Source organism: Polistes dominula, unplaced genomic scaffold (assembly GCF_049000335.1).
Source record: "Polistes dominula isolate Pdom_NZ unplaced genomic scaffold, Pdom_raw_medaka contig_16, whole genome shotgun sequence".
Taxonomy (NCBI): Eukaryota; Metazoa; Arthropoda; class Insecta; order Hymenoptera; family Vespidae; genus Polistes; species Polistes dominula.
The window spans coordinates 275,241-297,429 of NW_028301040.1; the positions used below are offsets into that span (position 1 = coordinate 275,241).

At 26.6% G+C, this 22,189-nt stretch overlaps 3 protein-coding genes across 7 annotated transcripts; all 3 read right to left on the minus strand.

Moving 5' to 3' along the window:
• On the minus strand, nt 1-1,399 carry Rsph9 (Radial spoke head protein 9). Its single transcript, XM_015329232.2, has 4 exons — nt 1,137-1,399; nt 884-1,049; nt 511-799; nt 1-327 (listed from the first exon to the last, which is right to left on the minus strand). The coding sequence occupies exons 1-4, from the start codon at nt 1,361-1,363 to the stop codon at nt 167-169; spliced, it is 843 nt and encodes a 280-aa protein (XP_015184718.1). The 5' UTR covers nt 1,364-1,399; the 3' UTR covers nt 1-166.
• Nucleotides 1,400-1,541: 142 nt separating this feature from the next.
• On the minus strand, nt 1,542-9,888 carry LOC107070749 (ATP-binding cassette sub-family G member 1). Of its 3 annotated transcripts, none has more exons than XM_015329229.2 (12): nt 9,786-9,888; nt 7,239-7,504; nt 4,395-4,512; nt 4,111-4,300; nt 3,873-4,018; nt 3,540-3,781; nt 3,255-3,454; nt 3,010-3,178; nt 2,834-2,934; nt 2,593-2,748; nt 2,274-2,514; nt 1,542-2,173 (listed from the first exon to the last, which is right to left on the minus strand). In XM_015329229.2, exons 2-12 carry the CDS (start codon nt 7,447-7,449, stop codon nt 2,004-2,006), a joined length of 1,944 nt encoding a protein of 647 aa, XP_015184715.2. In that variant the 5' UTR covers nt 7,450-7,504; nt 9,786-9,888; the 3' UTR covers nt 1,542-2,003. The 3 variants fall into 3 exon arrangements, with proteins under 3 accessions (XP_015184715.2, XP_015184713.2, XP_015184714.2); XM_015329227.2 differs by having other exon boundaries at nt 9,679-9,798; XM_015329228.2 differs by having other exon boundaries at nt 9,728-9,794.
• Nucleotides 9,889-10,686: 798 nt separating this feature from the next.
• LOC107070748 (ATP-binding cassette sub-family G member 4) lies at nt 10,687-20,948 on the minus strand. Of its 3 annotated transcripts, none has more exons than XM_015329225.2 (13): nt 20,585-20,948; nt 20,334-20,449; nt 19,669-20,150; nt 16,591-16,708; nt 15,797-15,986; nt 15,517-15,662; nt 14,841-15,079; nt 14,401-14,715; nt 14,080-14,240; nt 13,829-13,997; nt 13,648-13,748; nt 13,208-13,549; nt 10,687-12,982 (listed from the first exon to the last, which is right to left on the minus strand). In XM_015329225.2, the coding sequence occupies exons 3-13, from the start codon at nt 19,859-19,861 to the stop codon at nt 12,824-12,826; spliced, it is 2,133 nt and encodes a 710-aa protein (XP_015184711.2). In that variant the 5' UTR covers nt 19,862-20,150; nt 20,334-20,449; nt 20,585-20,948; the 3' UTR covers nt 10,687-12,823. The 3 variants fall into 3 exon arrangements, with proteins under 3 accessions (XP_015184711.2, XP_015184712.2, XP_015184710.2); XM_015329226.2 differs by having other exon boundaries at nt 20,320-20,449; XM_015329224.2 differs by lacking the exon at nt 20,334-20,449.
• Nucleotides 20,949-22,189: the final 1,241 nt, after the last annotated feature.

The window sequence follows — 22,189 nt, forward strand, 5'->3', positions numbered from 1 at the left end:
TTGTCGAAATGAAGTATTTTATATTTATATTTATTTTATAATTATTGCTAATTCGATTAAAATCAATATGTATATGTATACATATATATTGTGTTGTGTTATGTTTAAAGTTTTGTGTGTATATCAGTTCTTTTTATTAGTTTCAATAATTTATTTATCATTTGTGTTACACCATGAAAGGTAAATCCATATTTTTCTTACCGTTTCCGATATATAAAAAACCGTAATGAGGTTTATTTAATCTGTGATAAAATGTCATTCCAGGCCAGTATAAATTGTGAAGGATTATTAAATTGGAATCCATAAGAAGTTGCATACTCCAGCATCCTAAGTAAGACATACATTTTTACATTTTTACATTTTTACATTTTTACATTTTTACATTTTTCTTCTATGCATATCTCATTGATTAAAAGAATAATGAAAATATTTCATACGATTTAACAAAATTAGAGTTTATCTATTTTTCAAAATGATTAATAATTTGTCGAATAGACTTTTGGTTTATACCCTGAGGAATATCCAAATCGATGCTGTCAAGAAAATCGATAGCATAATCGTAATCAGGTCTCGTTAACAAATTAGTATTCCACTTTTGTTGAGGAGGACGTGCATGTTGATAGGATTTAAGATTAAGTGCATCTGCTTCGTCTAATCCCTCAAATGCTAAATTTTCAATAACATCTCCATTTGGACATTTGAACCATCCACCACGTGGAATAATTACTGCTTCTTCTGTTATTGTATCAACTATGGTTGCCAAACGATCTTCCTCTTTTAATTCCTTCGGTATTGGTCCCTGAATAAAAACATATATATATATATATATTTAATATTGGAAGTATGTTTTAGATAATCACGAGTTTGCAACGTTTTATTGTACGTTGTAATATTGCTTAGGATCTTCATTTGTTGGAAATGGTGGATTAGAATCGTAAACGTTCGTCACTATTGATGGTTCTCCTTCGAATTTATTAATTGCAAGGGGTGTTAAAAATTTACCATACTTTTCTGGCTTTGGTAATAATAACCAATTTAATCTATCCATACTGTTTACAAATGAAACAATTATTCATATTATTTTTGTCTTCATATGGACAAAAGTTGAACAATTGGAGAAAAGATATTTTTATAACCTGTAATAATATATTTTTCCATTCATACAATCTTTTTTGTATCCATAAGCTATGTGATAATCATTTTGTATAGCATTTATTTGACCCCAATAATAACACTTTCGAAATTGATTTTCTTTTTGCAATATCAATAGGGAATTTTTCAATAGCTGAGAGTTTTCCGTGCTCACGCATATTCCCGCGTAACCTAAAGTATCAATGGTATCCAACAATTTTGAATATTCCATTTATTTTGTTCTTAATCTTTAACAATTTATATTCAGATCAATTGTTTTAAATAGAAAAACAATATTCCCTAATCATCAAAATTCAATTTGATTTTTATAAATATTGTACAAATCTTTCATTTAGGATTACAGGAGTTAGGGGTTAATTAGATTATTTAAATAAATAATTGATAATCGATTTGTGAAGGTAGCAACGTTGCATCTTTTATGATTTGTCAAATTAATATAGTGCCATCTTAAAGATCAAATACAGAATACTTTTTTTTTTTTTTGTACAAAAACTTCCTCTTAGTGGATTTATCATATAAATACATAATAACTCTTATTATAACTAAATTTAATATTATTCTTCTTCTATATCAATATCAAACATTTCTACAATAGTATTAGTAGTAATTTGTACTCACAGTAAAAAAAGAAAAACTAGAGAGCTATATCGTTTATTAATATGAGAAATAATCCTTATATTTAATTAGAATTTTGTTAATACTATTTACATTGAGAACATAGTTTGAAAAGTTTTCAAGTTTCAATAGCTACAACTACAAATACATATATATATATATATAATACAAAAATAACTTCTCTTTATTCGATTCTATTCTGATATCATTAAAATGATATCATTAAGTAAGTAATATCATGCAGTATTAAAACGACTTTTTATTATCTGTCCAATAAGATGAAGCGTTTGAAAAGTTTTGTTTGGATAAAGTCGTTGTCTTATTAAATAAAATGCTATTCCTTTAAGAAAAATAAGAATAATAATGAGGACCAAGAGATCTATCCAATAAATAGTATGTTCCATCTCTAAAATAACAATGAATTAAAAGATATTTTCAATATGATTAAGATATATTGAGAATTTGTTGAAAAAAAAAAAAAAAACAAATATACATATAACTCTTACTCATTAGCCGCAATAATTCTATTGGCGAATGTATGGGACAAAAAACTTCTTCTGGTGGACAATACAATTTTCCTCTGTTAAATCCATACATTGATATTACCAGACCTTCCAATCCGTATCTTAAATAACTAGAATACATGACTATTATACGATAAATAGACAGTGGCTCAGGATCTCCCATGCCTTGGATAGAAACTAACATTAAAGAAGCTGCTAATGCTGGTCCAATAAACATACCATTCTGAAACATATAATGTATAATCTATAACATAAACTTGAAATATATGAAAGAAATGAATTTTATAACAATAAGACGTACCACCACATTTAACATGGAGGCAATAGATAGACCTATACTTTCAGCAATAAAAGCACAAACGAGACAAATTATGAAAAATCTGCTTATCCTACTAAATTCTAAGGGTTGTCCAGTGATATTATAAACCATCAAGACGTAAATCAATGTATTAAAAAACTGTAAAATTAAATGTCATTTAAGTGTCAAGTAAGTTTATAAAGTTTTTTTTAAATATATACATTATAATAACATCTGTACGAACCTGAACAGGAACATAAGATAGAGTGAGAGCACAATAATAGGAACTGAGATTGTACCATCTGTTAAAGTGTTCTCTTTTGACCAGATTGATCTCGGAGGGATCTGAAATAGTTGAAATTATCAATTATAAATATTTCTTCTTTGACTTTCTATAGGTGCAAGTAGATTCTTACATACAATGTAACAATATCGGAAACATTGGTATATAAAGGAATATGATTAAACAGATAAAGCAAAAACCAAAGTTAAAAAGAATTTTGGAGGCATCATTCCCAATGTTTAGAAAGATGAGACCATTTATGATACCCATAAATATATATAAAGATATCTTGAGGTATACGTATTTCTGAAAAATAAAAAAACATGACAAGATATATTCGTATAAGAAAACTCGACTTTTTGTCTTTGTTATTTGTTCTTACTCTATCCCTATATAATTGGAGCATCATCCTTTTAAATAATGTGATGAATTGCAAGTACCATGATATTCGAAAATTTGTTCTTTCCAATTGGAATTTTGTGGTAGTTTGTTTGACGGGTAAAATTGGTAAATTTCTTTCAACGTATGCGATCATTTGATCAATCTTTTCTTTTCCGTATTCTCCTGTTGAAAGTTCAATAACTGTAAAGGAAATGAACATAAGATGAAATATAAGAAATGAAATGTAATTATAAATACAAATGTCTGTTAAAAAAAAAATACTTACTGAAATCAGCTGGATTATAATGAATCGGACATTCAATATTAATATGTTGCAAAAATGATACTATATTATTAGATGGACCTCTATAAACGCATTTTCCATTTGCCATAACGTATACGTTATCAAACTGAGAAAAAATAGATGCACTTGGTGTGTGAATCGAACAGATTATTGTTCTACTTAAATGTTTTGTTAATTTTTTAAGAAGTAAGATGCTTTGCATCGAAGATAATTCATCCAGTCCTCTGAAATTGGTTTATTATATTTCAAAGACTATTTTTTGACAATAGTCTTTTAAGAAAGATGAAGAAAATAAATAATTGTTTGTTAACTTACGTAGTAGGTTCATCAAGAAATAATATTGATGGATTATTCACCATTTCTAAGGCAATAGATAATCTTTTCTTTTCTCCACCAGAAAGTGTATCTGAAATTGTATTCCTTGCATTGGTTAGCCTTAATATACTTATGATTTCTTTTATCTGAAATTAATAATAATAAATTCAAATGTGAAAGTTTCAAATCAAAGTTTATGCTTTGAATTAGTGAATTCATTTGCAAATCATCTACTTACTATTGCACATTTCTCTTTTTTCGTTAATTTAGAGCCAATCTTTAGATCGATTGCGAAATGCATTGACTCGGAAACCGTAAGTTTTGGCTGAATTAGATCATTCTGCATTATATAACAAGAACATTTTTTAAATTCCTTTAAATCTCTTGGTATTCCATTAATGTTTATTGAACCGGTTGCACCTTGACATCTGAAAGACGTTCAGAACAAGAAATATCAAAATATTCAAATAATCAATAAAATCGAATGAAAATGTTGTTATTGCAGTATCTTATAATACTTACTTATATCCAGCTAGAATGTTTAATAAAGTTGATTTTCCTGCTCCGGAGGCACCCAAAATAGCCGTTAATTCGCCGGATTTAAATTGACCACTTATTCCTCGTAAAATTACTTTTGAACCTTGGATCGGACAAATAGATAAGAATATTTCTTTGTTTTTCTTTTTTTTTTCTTTTTTTTTCTTTTTTCTTTATTTATGAATAAAGATAGATACATGTAAATATGTTTAAAATAAACGCGTAATATTGAAACGCGTGTAATGGTGCAATGAGAATTGTAAATATGATTGTACGAAAACATTTATTTCGTTTTTCACTATTTCCGGTCATCAATAAGTCATCGATAGTATTTTTCAAATGTCATTGATTGTCATTGACATCTTTGCATAATGTATAATAAATTAAACACACGAGGAAACATTTTTTAATCATATATATATATATTTGGAGAGAGAGTGGTCTCCAATAGAGGCGAAGGTCAGTGTCGGATGTCAAGAGTAAGCCGTTAAGAATGCCAGATCAAATTTCGGTCTTTATTGAATCTCGTCAGTTAATTTCTATTCTCTAGTCGCTATCTCAGTTGAATTCGAACTTAATGTCGTTCGGCTAAATTCGGCCCGGGGGCGATCGGGCCCCGTCGCTGCTGAGCGCGCACCGCCACATATATATATACTTAAAAATATATTTAGTTATTATATTTTTATGAATTTGTGATAATTGAAGACGTTATTGCCTGTAGCAACCAATTATTGACCTCAAATACACTACAATTCACATTTTCCAACTCGTTAACGTTAATTGTAAACGGAAAGCAAGCAATTGTATTTTATTTTATTTTTCTTCATTATTTACGTATTTCATAAAAGTGCATATTCATTCAAATATTTCGCATGGCACAGAAACGTTTGCTGTACAAAGTACATCAAACAAAATAAAAGACTTTTCTATTTGAACATTAACAAACTTTATAATAGCTACTGGTTACATCAATTTGATTTTAAAATTGTGGTTCTCGTTGAATAATTAATTAATGTTACATTACAAATTGTAACATTTAAGAGGATACCGACCGATTCAACCGATGGAGGAATATTCATTAAATTTAAATGATTACTATAAGTAATTAATAAGATTTATATGATTAATCATTAAATCGAAAATAAGGAAACAATCTTTTCTAAGTGATGTAAGTTAATTGAATAGAAAGACAATTTTCTAGCGGAAGTATCTCGAGCACTTTTATGACGTTTCTTGTGAACCTATTATTAAAATAGTTCGCGATTTAAACGATTCTAACGCATTCACCTGTTCAACAAAGAAGAATTATTGATGAAAGTTTGTAACCTTCACTGTCATACTTTTTTCTTTCCGATTACTTTCACGCGATGATAAGTAGTCATATTTTCTAATGAAAATGAATACTACAAATTTCTTATCATTTAATTATTAAATGCTTCTAATGAAAATAATTCAATGCTTCGTCGAAGTTTCTAATTATAATTAAAATATATATGCGTGCTATTAAGAAAAATTACAATTAATTATTAATTTACGATTTTGCATTGACGTAAGAGATTATATAATCGACATTAAAGTAGAGAATAATGAAAATATTTCAATTCTGACCGAAAAATAAAAAGACAACAATTTATGTTGTGGGTGAATAGAAAGTGAATGTTTATTATTCTATTGCAATGTTATCTGGAATAATAATAATCATAATCATAATCATAATCATAATAATGATAGAATGTACCACCTCTTGGAAATATACTCTTAACGATATTTTTACATATCATATTTTGTTCACATTCAAGAAAATTTCCAAATAATTAACTAATATTATTAATCGTTAAAGTGAATAAATCATTTGTGATTATATATATATATATATGCAATGAAATAAATGATTATTCAATGAATGAAAATGACTGTTAATGACAAGAGTGTCTTTTTATTTTTATTATTCGATTAACAAGGATCCTGCGTAATAGCTTATGCTAATGTTTTTCTTTTTCTTTTTCTTTTTCTTTTTCTTTTTATTTTCCTGCTATATTAAAGTGTGTTTACATTATCTTTTTTAATACGTCAGGATTGTAATTTTTATCTTCATTGCTTCCTTATTTTTTTTTATACAATCCAAATATTTATGAACTAATAATAAGGAATACAAAAGATTAAAAAAATGTAGAAGAAGAAGAAGAAGAAGAAGAAGAAGAAGAAGAAGAAGAAGAAGAAGAAGAAGAAGAAGAAGAAGAAGAAGAAGAAGAAGAAGAAGAAGAAGAAGGGGAAACATAAAAAAACAAAAAGAGACAAACATTAATTACTTGTTTTTTTTTGTAAGTCTTATGCCGTCACTCGTATCGTAGAATAACTATCAAACAAATACTTTGACAACATGCGTTTAACAATTGGACAAAAAATATATTAGACTAAAGAATTTTGTATAAAAAAACACTCATTAAAGTGTCTAACACATAATAAATACCTACACAAATTAACGTGTTTGCATTTGCGACATTGAATGAATAATTAAAGACGCATATTAGAAATTGCAATGATTCAGACTGTATATTATTCTTAATATTATGAGCCTTTTTTTCTTTTTTTGTGAACAAATAAGATGACCAAAAGAAAAGATTGCTATTTTTGATTCGTAATAAAATTTTGTAAAATGTTTTAATATCTATGCAGATAAATAAAAAATGAATAGAAAAGAAAAGGAACAAAAGGGCTGTGTCTGTTTAACATGTGTAAAAAAAGGAACGGAACAACGTCAAAAATTCAAAACAAATTCTTCTTTCATTTATATAAAAGAATTTATGGAAGGATTTATTCATTGCTTACCTTTTCCTTCGTATGGCACGCTGTATGTTAAATCGTGAAAATCGATATCCAAAGGTGCTAATTTTGTAAGATGTCCAAAAGTAGTAAAAGTTTCCTCATCAAATGGATTACCATCTTTCAAAGTTTCCTTTTTTTTCTCTATTTTATCCATTTTTTCTTTTCTTTTTGGTATTTCAATAGATAATAAAAATTGTATCTTCGAAAGATTCATAAACTTCTCGACATTTGATTCATTCTTAATAATTTCAATTGTCTTTCGTGAATTGCTAAAAATAAAATAGTCATCAGATCTAATAATATTCAATATCTATTCAATGAGAACAGATTCATTTGTTTATAAGATAATAATGTTATATAGACGAATCATATTTAGACAATTTTTCTAAGCTTATTCATAATATAGAAGACAATTGTGCCAATAATTATGAAAGTGATGTATAAGTGAAAATTAAAAAAAAAATTGAATTTTCAATGTAATTGAAAAAAACGATATTGTCAAAAAAAGAAATGAGTCGTTAAATAATGTTTGTTATTTCAATATTGTGTAGAATTCATATAGAGTGTTCAAATATAAATCTTGAAATATCTCGAAACAAGAGATACATGACTTATCTATCAGACCACTTTCATAATTATGGGCACAATCAATAGAATATTTTTAAACGTTCAATACACGGACATGATAGTAATAAATGGAAAAAAAAATCTTGATCCCTGTTTAAAAGATATCACAAAAAGTGTACAATTCTTTATGTAATTGTTAATTAATTATATAATTATATTTTATCTTATATTACTTCACTCATGTTTTTTTTTTTTAATATCTCATTTACGTTCTTACGTCTTACAATAACAATTTGAATTAATCTTCTATCCTTACATTCATCTATAAACGTATATTATTATTATTGTGTTCAAACCCTGGTATTATTATTAATTGTTAGATTTATATTGTAATTTACCTTCGTTGCGAGACAATTAAAAAAAAAAAAACCAACTTATCGAAACAACTCGTAGGTATACTTTGAAGTAAGTTATAATTATCAATGACTCATTGTTATCTGAAGTGTTAATGTGAAATTTAAAATTTAAAAAAAAAAAAAACAAAAAGAAAAAACCTGGAAATTAATTTTCACAAACAAAGAAAAAATCTAATATTATATATATATATATATTATTTTATTTTATTTATCGTTTTTAAATGATAACATGCACTACTTATGTCTGCAAATCCTTATCACAGTTATTTTAATTGTGTAAGTGTAAGATTATTTTTTACATCCATTCGGCAATATCAAACGAGATAAACGTAGTGACAAAGTAGACACGTTGTTAACAAAAGGATGTAAATTATGAATGAATCGAATATACATATAATACATTAGAAAATATTATTAATAAATTAAACTAAATTTCAAATACATTTTAAATCAATTACTTAAAAAAAAGAAAATTTCTTCGTGTATTACGTTCGCGAAAAGTATGTAAACTGAAACTTTGGAAAAATAATGTTTAAATAGAAACCGGTTAACCACAGTGCTAGATACATGTAGAAAACAATATTTTTTTATTTTCGATATAACTTTTCTAATGAATTGTATGGTGAATTAATTACATGTCTTGAATTAATCATTGGGTTTTTTTTTTTTTTTTTTTTTTTTCCATTAAAATGTCAAGGTAAATTCTTGTCATAGATTGTAAGAAAATGTTTATTATTATTTTATTTATTCTTAATCCCACTGTATCAAATTGTAAATTATTATATTTGTTGGTTTTACTAATTGTACAAATAGGACATTCAGTTTTTCTATTATCTACAAATTATTACGAAACAATGTGATTATTCTAATCATCTATTTTGTCTATCATCAAAATTTTGATAAACAAAATTTCAAATCAATTTTCATTATTCATTAATAGAAGCTGTGAGTTAAAAAATAAGTTAATAATAATAATCATAATTTTTCTTCTTTCTAAAATATAAATATATAATGAATAAATTGAAACGAAAGAACGAACGAACGAACGAACGAACGAACGAACGAACGAACGAACGAACGAACGAACGAGTGAACGAACGATCTAGCAAAGATGATCGATAAAAAGTAAAAGAGTTGAAACCAGTACTAGTACTATACTTTAAAAGCGGTAAAAGAGAAAGGAAAATAATAAAACAGATACGCAAAAGATAAATATTAACGAAAGAATAATCAAGTTGTTGAATAAAGATGAATAAACCAATGAAGTATTAGATTCTCACAATTGCACTGTTAATAATCGTCTGATTGTAACTATAGTCACTATTTGTATAATATTGTTAAAAGCTTAAATCACTGTTACCAACAACGTTAATAATTTCTTAACACAAAAAATGAGAGTGAAAGAGAGAGAGAGAGAGAGAGAGAGAGAGAGAGAAAGAGAGAAAGAGAGATAAACATACTACAAACAAAGAATAAGATAAAACAGATCTTTCAATAAAAGGTGCATACAGTACAAAGAGTGGCAGTAAACTGGCTCTTAGACACGACTTAATACCACTTAACTTACTTAAGTTAGACTCGTATCAGACTTTGAGGGAGTTCCTTTATATTACGTCTAGTAGGGGTGACGCGTCGTCATTTTGTAGGATGCCAACACGCATGCTCCGTATTTTAAATAAGCAAAAACTGGATACAACTATTCTTTTCTCTATAAAAAATAATATATTTTTTCACCTTTCCTTATAAATGCCATTATGTTTTTCTTCCTTTATGTTTCTTCTTCTTCTTCTTCTTCTTTTTCTTTTATTTGTTTTTTTCTTTATTATTACATTAAAATGATATTCCTCCTTTTTTTTTTGTTTTTTATTAACAACAATTAATGTCATATTATTATCATCATTAATTAATTATATTAATTATTTAACAATTTATACATGTACATTTGTAGATGTACAAAAATAATCATTGTGACAAATTATTATACATTAATAATGTGTGTGTGTATATTTTTTAACTTAACTTATTTGTGATGTCATTTTTTGATGATTTACTTTATGTTTTTTTTTTTTTTTTCTAATCATATCATTATCGTTCAATCATACTCAGCTTTTCTGAAGCTTTCTGAAGTTTATCTGTATTTTTCTTTAGTATTACCTATAAATATCCTACTAATTTATTCTTTTCTGATATAATAAAAAGAAGAAATAGAGAGAGAGAGAGAGAGAGAACGAGAACCATAAAAAAAATGAAATAAAAACTTGAGTATGGAGACATTTTTTTTTTTTTGAACAATTCAATTACCTTGATCTTTATATCTTCAATAAAAATAATGAGTGAAAGAATTTAACATTAAAATGATATGAAATGATAACGAAAACGCGTGTATGATAATTTTAAAATGGCTAATGAATAATTCTATGGTAATTCATGACGAGTCATCTGAAGGAAACAATAAATATCAATGTGAATAAATTAGGTGTATCTTGTATTTTTTTTTTTTTTTTTTTTTTAACACATACAAATATTATTCGACCATATAGTGAGAATAATTAACTATTTCCAAATAGTTTGACATGTTATTTTCATAAATATTTATCCAACACTGTTATAGATCTTTTACAAGTTTCTCTATTTTTTTTCCTTTCCTGTTTTTTTTTTCTTTTTTTACAAAAATACAATTTTAAATTACTTTAGATTTTTCTTCATTTATTTTCGAATTTGATTTGATCATTTCCTTTCCCATTCCCCATAACGATAATTACTAAAAACAACACATTCTTATATATAATACGCTTATATAAAAACATACATTATAGGAAGTATAACAATTTTTCTTAATAAAAAAAAAAACATATATATATTTTTATTCGTAGTAAATATTATATTGTAAAATATACGTAAAAATGTATGATTGTATTTTTATATCTATATATATATGTATATAATGGTGTCATGAATATCCTTATTTTATTATCATGTTTATTCGTTGTCTCATAATAAAAAAAAAAAAAAAAAAAAAAATAGAAAATAAAAAAAGAAGACAGAACTGTTCTACACAAAAGTGCACATGGTCTCACCACTCTTGTTATATGTATTTTGTTTCGTCATTATTGAACTCATAGATTTATATTTATTTTTTATTTCATTAATAATTATAGAATGTAAGTACTTATTTACATTGACAATATAAAATAGATGATCTTTTTCTTGTCCTTTTTTTTTTCTTTCTTCGAAACAGAAGATTGACAATTATCTGGCAAGATTAAAATTGTTTATGCAACTAAGTTTGTTTTTTACGAGAATTAAAAATGAAAAGATTTAAAATGTTTGACATTTGAGATGTTATCGTTAAAAAAAAAAAAAAAAAAAAAAAAGCATTAATTATCTTGCATCGCTATCATTACAGTTATACATTTATTAACAATATGCAAAAGATAAATAATTGGAATAATTCAATATTTATACATCATACATAAAACATTATAATACTGACAATGTGTGAGGAAGTTTTATTTGATAAACATGTCTTGAAAGATCCATCTTTTCAATGATAATTGATAAAAGAGAAATATTTTGTTGCCGATAAATGACTGTAAATTTATGGAAAAGTTGGCCAATTATATAAGATGAAGATATTAAGCGTATATGGAACTAAAAAATGGATACATTGATGAACATCTTATATATTTCAAGAAAAGGATTGATCTTTTGATCTACGTTTAGAAAAACTTGTTTAATTCATTGTTTCTATAATGTTTTCTATATATGCTGTATAAATATTGAATGACATTAATAAATAAACATCTTTATAGATTTTGGATAATTGCATAAACATTCGCTATTCAATCATCATTATTATTCGACGAAAGAAAGTTATTATGTTGTATTAACAATTACGACTGTCAATATTGTTTATTAATTATACGTGTAAAAAATTATAAAAAGTGTTAAGCGATTCAATTGAAATTCTCTATCTATTTTGCAGTATTTTGCAGTATTTTGCAGTATTTATATATTTCAATATTGAACGCAATTAATAATGATCGTTAGTCTGACATATTTACCTCTTATGAATTTTAAATAACAACTCTTATAATGATTATAATAATATTAACAGTAAAATCACAATAGTAATAATCATAATAATAATAATAATAATAATAGTAATAACAATAGTAATTGCACCTAATGATAGAGTACCCTGAATAAGAAAAGCACATGATTTATAATTAACCAACATTATCTAAAATAATTCAAAACTAAAGATAAATAAATAATCATTTCATTTCATTTTATTTTCATGATATATAGCTTTTTTTGTAACCAATATCTTTCGCGTTTATTAAAATGAAAAGTGTTATTTGGCAAGCAAAACAAAAGATCTTTCATTTGTTACTTGTTCAACTTGTTCAACTTGTATGAACAAGTGTTGTATTCGATAGCACCGTTTAATCAAATTAGATCAATATTTCGCGATAGATCTTTTTTATACAATTAAATCCTATTCTTCTTACTTTTTTTCTACTTTTCGTCGTCGTCGTCGTAAATTAGTAGACAAAATGTAAAGACAAACAATTATATATCGAATGAAATGTGATTAATCCATTATCGTGAAGACTTTAGTTTCCAACGTAGAAATATATAGGCTGCGATTCTTAAAATAACGAATATCAAAAGTAAAGCTAGAATGTCTAAGGTGAAATCTGCGTCGAGCATGTCGAGCTCCTCCAAGGTTGTTTCTGGATTTTTGAAATGGCAGTATACCTGTGAATAAAAAGACAAACAACATTTTTATCGATTATTTCTATTGACAACGACACTCAGGTGAAAGTTATCAATTGTTGTATTACATTAATCATCCTATTTTCAAACTTGCGTGTGAAAGTTGTGGTATTAATTTATTTATTTTCTTCCTTTTTTACGCAATCAATCAATCAATGATTTCAAATGAGAAAGCAATTTGTGTCAAAAATGATTGTAATGAATTACCTGGAAGCATTTAAGTTTTTCTCTTGCGAATGAATATGTTGCCAATGCAGTTCCTTCAAAACCATATCTAATGTAACTAAGATAAGTTATCCATCTAAGATAAACAGGAATGGCGTCGAAACTGACGAAAAATCCTGAGAATAGAAGGAACGGTACCGACATTACTGGTGCTAAAAATACACCATTTTGTACGTTCATGGCAGCCCCAACTACAAGGCCAACCGATTGTGCAACGAATGATATTAACAGGCAGGCACTTAGGAACATGCTGAATCTGTTCACATCAGCCGGTTGACTTGTTAGAAAATAAACAATTGTCACGTAAATTATACAGAAGATTGCCTGAAACAACATAAACAAACATATTGTACGAATAATGAAAAGATTAAATAATATATATGTATATGTATATGTTGAATATAAAAATTAGTTTAATTTACCTGAAAAGGTATGTCCGACACAGTGATGGCCAAATAATAAGCTTTTAGTGAGTACCATCTGTTAAAATTTTCTTTCAAAAGTACCGGCAGTTCTAACGGGACTAAAATATTGATCAGTTAGACAAATGTATTTTTAATTGTACCTAACAAAATGTCATAATGAATAATTAACGATATTTACAAGATAAAATTGTAATGGTCATGGATGTGTACATGAGGAACAGCATGTTGAAGAATAAAAATCCAAGATTGCTAAGTACTTTAGCACCATCATTACCAATATCATAATAAAGGGCACTTATCAGAAAGCCTACCAAAATATGTGCGAATAGACGAAGATACATCAGAGTCTAAAAACACATTTATTCAAAATATATTAATATTGTTATTATTATGTTGTATATGTGTAAATATATTTTCTTAAGGACTTACCCAATCTCTTCGACTAAAAAGTAATGCCCTCTTAAGTACTATCCAAAATTGTAAGAATTCCGAAACAGGATATCTCTTAGGTGTTACGACAATTGTGTCATCGAGAAGTGCCGTGTTGACGTTGTCTTTTTCATTAGAAACGGGTATCGTAACTTCGTTACCTGTCATCAAAATAATCAAATATATTTAACAAAATCTTCTTAATATTTGAAATAAAAATAATATGCTATTATTAAGGTTAATCGTTTTGTCCTATGAATCGGGTCAATTCAAAAATCTATTGGAAGATAAGAAAAAGATAAGAAGAAATGTTGAATTCACCTTGTTTAACGATATCGTTGGTTGCATAACTGGGAATAATTCCTCCGTTGGTAACTTCCTTCATTTGTGCATTATTAGCAGTAAATTTTTCTTCGATATTACTGACATCATTTTTATCTTTAACTTCTCGTTGATTACCAATTGATTCAATGTCTTTATCAATATTTGTGTGTGAATTAGCTGTACCATTATTTAAAGTTTCACTTTTTAATTCGGGAAAATGATGTCCTTCGCGTATATCGTATTGTCCATTTTTTATTGCGCTCACCAATTTCTTTATATTATCCCCGTACTCGCCGCAAGCAACTTCGATTACTACCAAAAAATTCGTAATGACATTAATTAATTAAATAAACAATTTCAAAGGCTTCTTTTTTTTCTTCAATTTGTTCATTTCTTACGAATAATAATAATAATAATGATTCGATGAAATTACTTACTGAATGAAGCTGGATTGTGATAACTTGGACAATTTAAGCCAATTGTTCTTAGAAAAGGTACTAATTGAGAACTAGATCCTTGATAAACGCATTGACCTTCGGCCAAGGTATACAACGCATCAAACATTTCAAATAATCTTGCACTAGGCTGATGAATCGTACAAATGATTGTTCTCCCACCACGTGCTAGTGTCTTCAACAAGGATATACATTGAAAGCAAGATGACGAATCCAATCCACTGTAAAATGTAAATCATTCCTTATTATAATACAATATATATATTTTTGAAGAAAGTGAATTTGAAAGAAGTTTTTTTTTTTCAAGAATCCGTTGGCCCTGAATATATATGTTCATGATTATAATGTTCATGAGAAGAAGTATATTTATTATCAACAAAATTGGTAGAAGTGAAAGGAAATAAAAAAAAAAAGAAAAATTAATTTTGTAAATGTTAAATATAAACAAGTCAAATATTGATTAATTCAATACAAAGGTTTATATTATATAGCAGATTTCACTGTCACTGCATTCTAAGAAAGTGAAAGCGTTCTTTCGAACTTCACCAACTTTTCCTTTCGATTTATTTCAAACCTATATGATATAACTTTCAGTATCTTATAAAGTATTTTAATAAAAGTATGAAATAAAAAAAAAGTGTTGACATGAGCTATTTACCTAGTAGGCTCGTCAAAAAACATTATAGGTGGATTGTTGACGAGTTCAAGTGCAATCGAAAGCCTTTTTTTCTGGCCTCCGCTTAAATTCGAAGTCATCGTATTTCTGTGTTCAGACAAGCCAAGAGTTTCCAATATTTCTTGTATCTGAAAAAAAAAAGAAAAAACAAACAAACAAAATGAATATATACTATTAAACCAGCTAATAATAAAATTAATAATATTTGAAATAAAAAGACTAAGCAATACAACAAAAAAAAATGTGTGTTATTTATACGCACAACTTCTTCCTTTTCATCCTTTGGAACGTGTTTTTCAAGTTTAAGATTCGTAGCAACCTTCATAGCTTCTGCGACAGTTAAATTGGCATGCAACTGATTATCTTGCATGATGTAGCAAGAGAGTTTTCTGAAGGCACTTAAATTCCTTTCGTGTCCATTCATCGTTATACTTCCTTCTACTCCTGTTGACCTAAACAACAACAACAACAACAACAAAATACAAGTTTAATAATAATATTAAAATATTTGATCCTTGTCAAAAGATTCCAAAATAAATAAATAAAAGATGCGTTTATTCTTAGTATAAATATTCAAATGGAAAATGTATGTTAGTTTAGAATAAGAAATAATTCCCCTTTTTTCTTCTTCTTTATCTTTTGACGAATTTATATAATCTGAGAAAGTGAAACAGTTTCACTTTCGAATAAAAAGTAAAGGTAATTTGCTCATTTGATTTTATAAGAGAAAAAAAAATAGAGAAAGAACCAGTTGAAAAAGCAATAAAATTTTGTTTATAAAACTTGGTCCATCGTAATGAAAATTCATTTGACAAATATGAAATAAAAAATAAAAAGTCAAGGACTTGGTCACGTTGAATGATTAATTCCTATCACGATAAGAAGTATAGAGGTCAAGCCACACACGTGGGTAAGTAAAAAAAGAATAATCATGTTCTCCGTGTTGATTTGAAAGAGACAAAAAAAGATGGGGAAAAACTCGTAACCTTTCTTTGCGATTGTATTAAATAAATATTTAAGAAGGTGTTAATAAAGAATAAATAAATATTCACTTACTTATATCCAGTGAGTATATTTAACAGAGTTGACTTTCCAGCACCGGATGGTCCCATAATGGCTGTCAACTCGCTGGAACGTAACCTTCCGCTTACAGAATTTAATATTGTTTTTATATCTGTAAATATATAAAAATTAAGAAATTAACATTAAACAAAATATTATTAAATAAATATTAATATTATTATTATTATTATTATTAATTTGAATGGTCAATATTATCAATGCAAGTTTACTAATGCAATCACATTATATACCATGACGATTCATGATATTTTTATCACAAGGATGATTAGTAGCATTTGTGGTTCTGGATATCAAACAAAGAGTGTCATAAAAGCTGAACAAAGTCCACACAACGATGAACAAATGCATCATTCTGTTTTGTTCGTCAATCAAAAAAAAAAAACAAATAAAAATTAAAAAAAAACGTAAAGTGACAGAGAATAGATCAATTTTCGAGCATAATGTCTACATTAGTAGCAATGTGTTTAAATGAATGTTAAATAAGAAAAAGGAACGATTGAAATTGAAAAGAAAAGACATTGATAAGCAAACGTGGATAATACGATGAATCATTTTTACTATGCAGTTCTTTATTGAATACGAACGTAATTCTAATGCACATTGAAAGCACACGCATATAAAGAGAAGACACCTTAAAAGAATAAGAAAATATTCTAGAAATTAATTCAATATCCCATTAATAATGGATAACCGAATGCGAATGAATGTTAAAAGTTCGATGAGTTTATCGAGAAAAATAAAAATGTGATCAAGAAATACAATTGTTAATGACAATTATACGAAATATATATTTCGTTTCATTATTTTCTTCATAAGTATCGAACAGAATCAGTAGAAGATATATATATATATATATTTTTTTTTATTCCATTTAGTTTTTATTCATCTCTTCAGAATCAAGAAATGCAATTATACTGAAACGTTTTCATTTGTCTTTTTTTTTTTATTGTGAAAAAACTAGACGGATAAAGCAAGATAATTGAATATAATTAAAGAAATAATGTACAAAAAAAATGGAATTTATAATCGAACGTAATATAAAATCTTAATTTAACATGTCATATTTTTCAACTAACGACTAGGGATAAAAATGATTAACATAATTTAATTGATAAATCATACTAATTGCAAAGAAAACAAAAAAAAAAGAAGAGACGGAAGTTTAAAAATACATTTCTAATCATTTTGTATTATTTGTTTTTTTTTTTTTTTTCGATACAGTATAGTTGTTTAATAAGAACATTTTATCAAATGTAAATATTATATCCTTTCGAATGATATAATTATTATTTGTTTGTCTCTCGTTAGAAATGATTTCAATGACAATCAGATTTATATGATGTCCTTTTTTTCTTATTTACCTCGTAATACATGGAAAATATTTTAACACGCAACATTTTTCTATCGGATCTTTTTCTACGTTCTTCGTGAAGAAAAAAGAAAAAAAAACTTGAATCGAACGGAACGAATGTTATTATTCAATTACTGTATGAGAAGAATAAAGTACGAATTTTTTGTACAAATAATAACGAAGTTTTCAAGACTGCAATTATTAATATCAAAAGAAAACTGTTATGATCGTATGAAGAAATAAAGTTTTCTTTTTTCTAATCACAATCAGTTTTTATATAAATTTTCAATGAAACTAAATTTAATCGTACCTTATCACAATTTTTATTTATAATAAAAAAAATCCTGTATGAACGACAATGATATGATCGTGCAAGTGCAGACAAAGGACCTTGAAGTATTTAATTAAATTTTGAAAAAAAAAAAAAAAAAGATAATGTAGCAAACAATTCAACAGATAAAAAGTTAATAATTTCTTCAATGCGAACAAATATGAATCATTAATTTTATTCCTAATGACGTTTAATCAAAATATTAATTAAATTATTATTAATTATTTAGATAGATAAATAATGAATTAATTGTTGTGAAGCGTGTCCCAATGAAATGTATATTGCACGTTTTTAATACTAAACCAAAAAAAAATACATTCTCAAGGTAGATGTATAAAGTAAAAAAGAAACAAGAGGAAAAGAAAAGAAAACACGAATGACGTAGGGAATAATAATAAAAATCATTCCTGTTTGCAACTTGTACATATTAAAATATTCATCATATGCGAATGCAGCATGTACATATACCTATGCAAATGTATTTTTCACTATGATTAAGAATTGCCGATAAGAGAGAGAGAGAGAGAGAGAGAGAGAGAGAGAGAGGAAAGGAAATATCACATCTTCTCTAACATGTGATATTTCTTACGTTTTTGTCTCTTTTTTTGTTGTGTCATCTAATCTAAAGTCCAAGAAACCTATAATATGGCTGGCTCATTATTCATCTTCTTTTCTTTTCTTTTTTTTTCTTTTTTTTTTAATTATATTTTTTTCTTTCATTCAATAATACAAACGATTATTTCGCATTAACTCTTTCTTTTATCATCAAAATAATATCAATATATATAGGTAAATATTTTTTAATGAACAAATTAAACATCACAAAATACACACACACACATTACATAATTAATCAATGTCAAGCACAGTGCTTAATTTAAAAAAAAATAGTTTAGATATATGTTTGTTATTTAAAATTACTGCCATATTACTATATATATATATAGTAAAAATACACTTGATTGGATATTACGATTATCATATATTCCGATCTCACGAATCTCGTTTTTATTCGTATTACAAAATAATCGGCAAATAATCGTTAGTATTTTACTTAAAAAAAAAAAAAAAAAAAAAAATCAAATGAGAATAGAAAAAATAGACGAAAAGAAAATGGGCAAATAAATAGTCCTCGATCAAATTCCCATATATATATAATACTAGAAAAAAATAATAAAATTTACATTAGAATATTTTTCTAAACGATATTGCAATATTTAATGCATGTGTATATATAAATATAATAATTATAGTATAAATAATTAATACTCACATACACACACATAGAGAAAAAAACCAGACAAACAGATAGAGAGAGACAGACGTAATAAAAAAAAATAAATATATATATATATATTAAAAAACTTACTATTTTTTCGTCCTTCTTGAACTTTGTAAATAAGATTGGAGAAAGCCAAATCAACCGGGGGCCTTTTAGGTAAATGCGTAATCGTTTTTGGTTGGGTCGGTATGATTTGTAATCGTACAGCAGAATTTTTTCTTGAATGTAATAATATCCCATTGGAATCGTCATCCTTGGAACAATTTCCTTCGAGCTTCATGGTTAATTATTATCCTCCTTTTTCTCTTCTCTTATTTGATTTGATAAAAAATTTGCTTCTCCTTCTTCTTCTTCTTCTTCTTGAAACGTTACACGCACGCACTAACTCACAACAAATAGCAATAATAAAAAATTGTCTCCACTTTTGTTCCGTTTATCTTGTTTTTATTTTTGATTCCTCACAAGATTATTTATTGCAGAATCAACAAGTATGTTTCTTTTTTCTTCGTTTCAGCATACATTTGACGGCCAATCTCTTCGTTCAGGTTTATCAATTTTATTTTCACCTCCTGTAAAAATATTTTTAATCTTTTTACTAATTCAATGAATTCTTTTCAAAGATTTTATTAAATAATCTTAATAAATTCTTAATATCAAAATAGAAGATAAAATGATGTGAATAATATTCGTACTCTTCTTATCAATAAATTTTCGAAATAACTCGACTCAAATGCTTACGCTCGCACACTCACACATGCCAAAAGAACGAATCTTTTTTTTACTAGCACTCCTCTCCTCCCCCACAGACTTCTCACAACCAAAGAATGGCAAACACTTTCAAACCACTCTCTCTTTTCAGAGAAATTTCCTGATCGAAGAATATAATTTTAAAAAATATCATTATATTTTCTTTCCAACCACCAACGACGACCAATAATAATAATAATAATAATAATAATAACTATTATTATACGTGTCAATACTACAAAATGAATTGTAATACCTTGATTTTGTAATCGATTTTAATTGACTCGTACACTTATTTTGCTTTGTCCTTAACACACAAATCATTTGTAATTTATAAACCAAATTTTGACATGACACATGAAGAATAAGAAAATAGAAATACGATTTAATTCGATGATTTTCGTTGAAGTAATGTAATAAAACGATCAATACAAGAGTACAAATTTAAATGATCAATTAGCAACATAACAATAACGACAACAACAACAACAACAACAACATCATTAATAGTAATAATAATTTGAAGAAAATATATATAAGAGAAATGGAAGGAAAGTAAGAAACCCCTCCCCCTTCACGAAACGCACGTCTCAATGTCTTGAGACCAACTGATTTCACTCTGACCGCTGTATCAACACATTCCCTGTCATTGATCGTTGTTATCCCCATATTCCCCTCTACTCTCTCATTCTCTCTCTTTCTATCTCTAAATATCTTTATTTATCAAATAAATTCTTTCTCGTTATATTACTTCCCCACCTCCCCCCACCCCTCCCCTATACTTTCGTTTGAAATTTTCTTTCATTTTATATGATTTTTTTTTCTTTTTTTTTTTTTTTTTACAAAGAAAATTATTATATCATATTTGATTGAATTGCAAATATTGACGAGAAGTAAACGTAAGAAGAAGAAGAAGAAAAAAATATTATAATATTGACGTGATGAGTATAAAGAAGAATTTGTATTGTTTTCCCCTCTCTGTCTCTCGTTATGCATTTAAATAATATGTAAGTACTTGAAGTGATTCACTTTATAATTAGAATACAAATATTTTCATGTATATAGATATCTTTGATATTTGATTTTGACTTGATTTTTTATTTTAGTTGTCTTAATCGACACTCCATTATTTCTATTTCTTCCTCTTTCTTGTATATTTTTTGTCATGGTTTTTTTTTTTTGGCAAGAGACAAATGATCATTTTCATCGTCCTACTTTATTATTGTAATATCGTAACATCTCGAGAGGAACCCATAGACAATTTGGTGAAAGTTAAGGAGAACGCTGAAGCTACAATTGTACGATTTTCTTTTTTTATTGTTTATAATAAATGGACGTTAAGAGATGAATAAAATAAGATAACATTGACCCTAATCCATTGCTTTCTAATGTTTCATTTAAATTGCAATGATGTAATCTTTAAAATGAACATTGAAATTCTAATTTGAATTGTTCTTTTTTTTTTTCAATGACTCGGTTTAATAAGTAAAATGTTATAGGCCTCGTTTAATCATTTCTTTCGTAATATTTTTGTGTGTATAATTTTGAAACAACAAAATCACTTCTACATTAAATCCTTAGAAATAGCAATCTTCATGAAGTTTCACGTTTTACGTTGTAATTCTTTCATTTCTTTTTACGTCACACATCCGTATTCATAATTCTAAGAGAGGATTTAGGTCGATTGTTATGCTCACTTCGTCGAGATATCGATTTTAACATCGTAAAGTCATTGATCTTTTCAGTCCCCATTAAACGCAAGCAAACGAATGAAAAATAAATCAAAAATAATCCACGCGAATAAATAATACGATTGAAAACAACAACAACAACAACAGCAATAACAAAATAATATTAATTT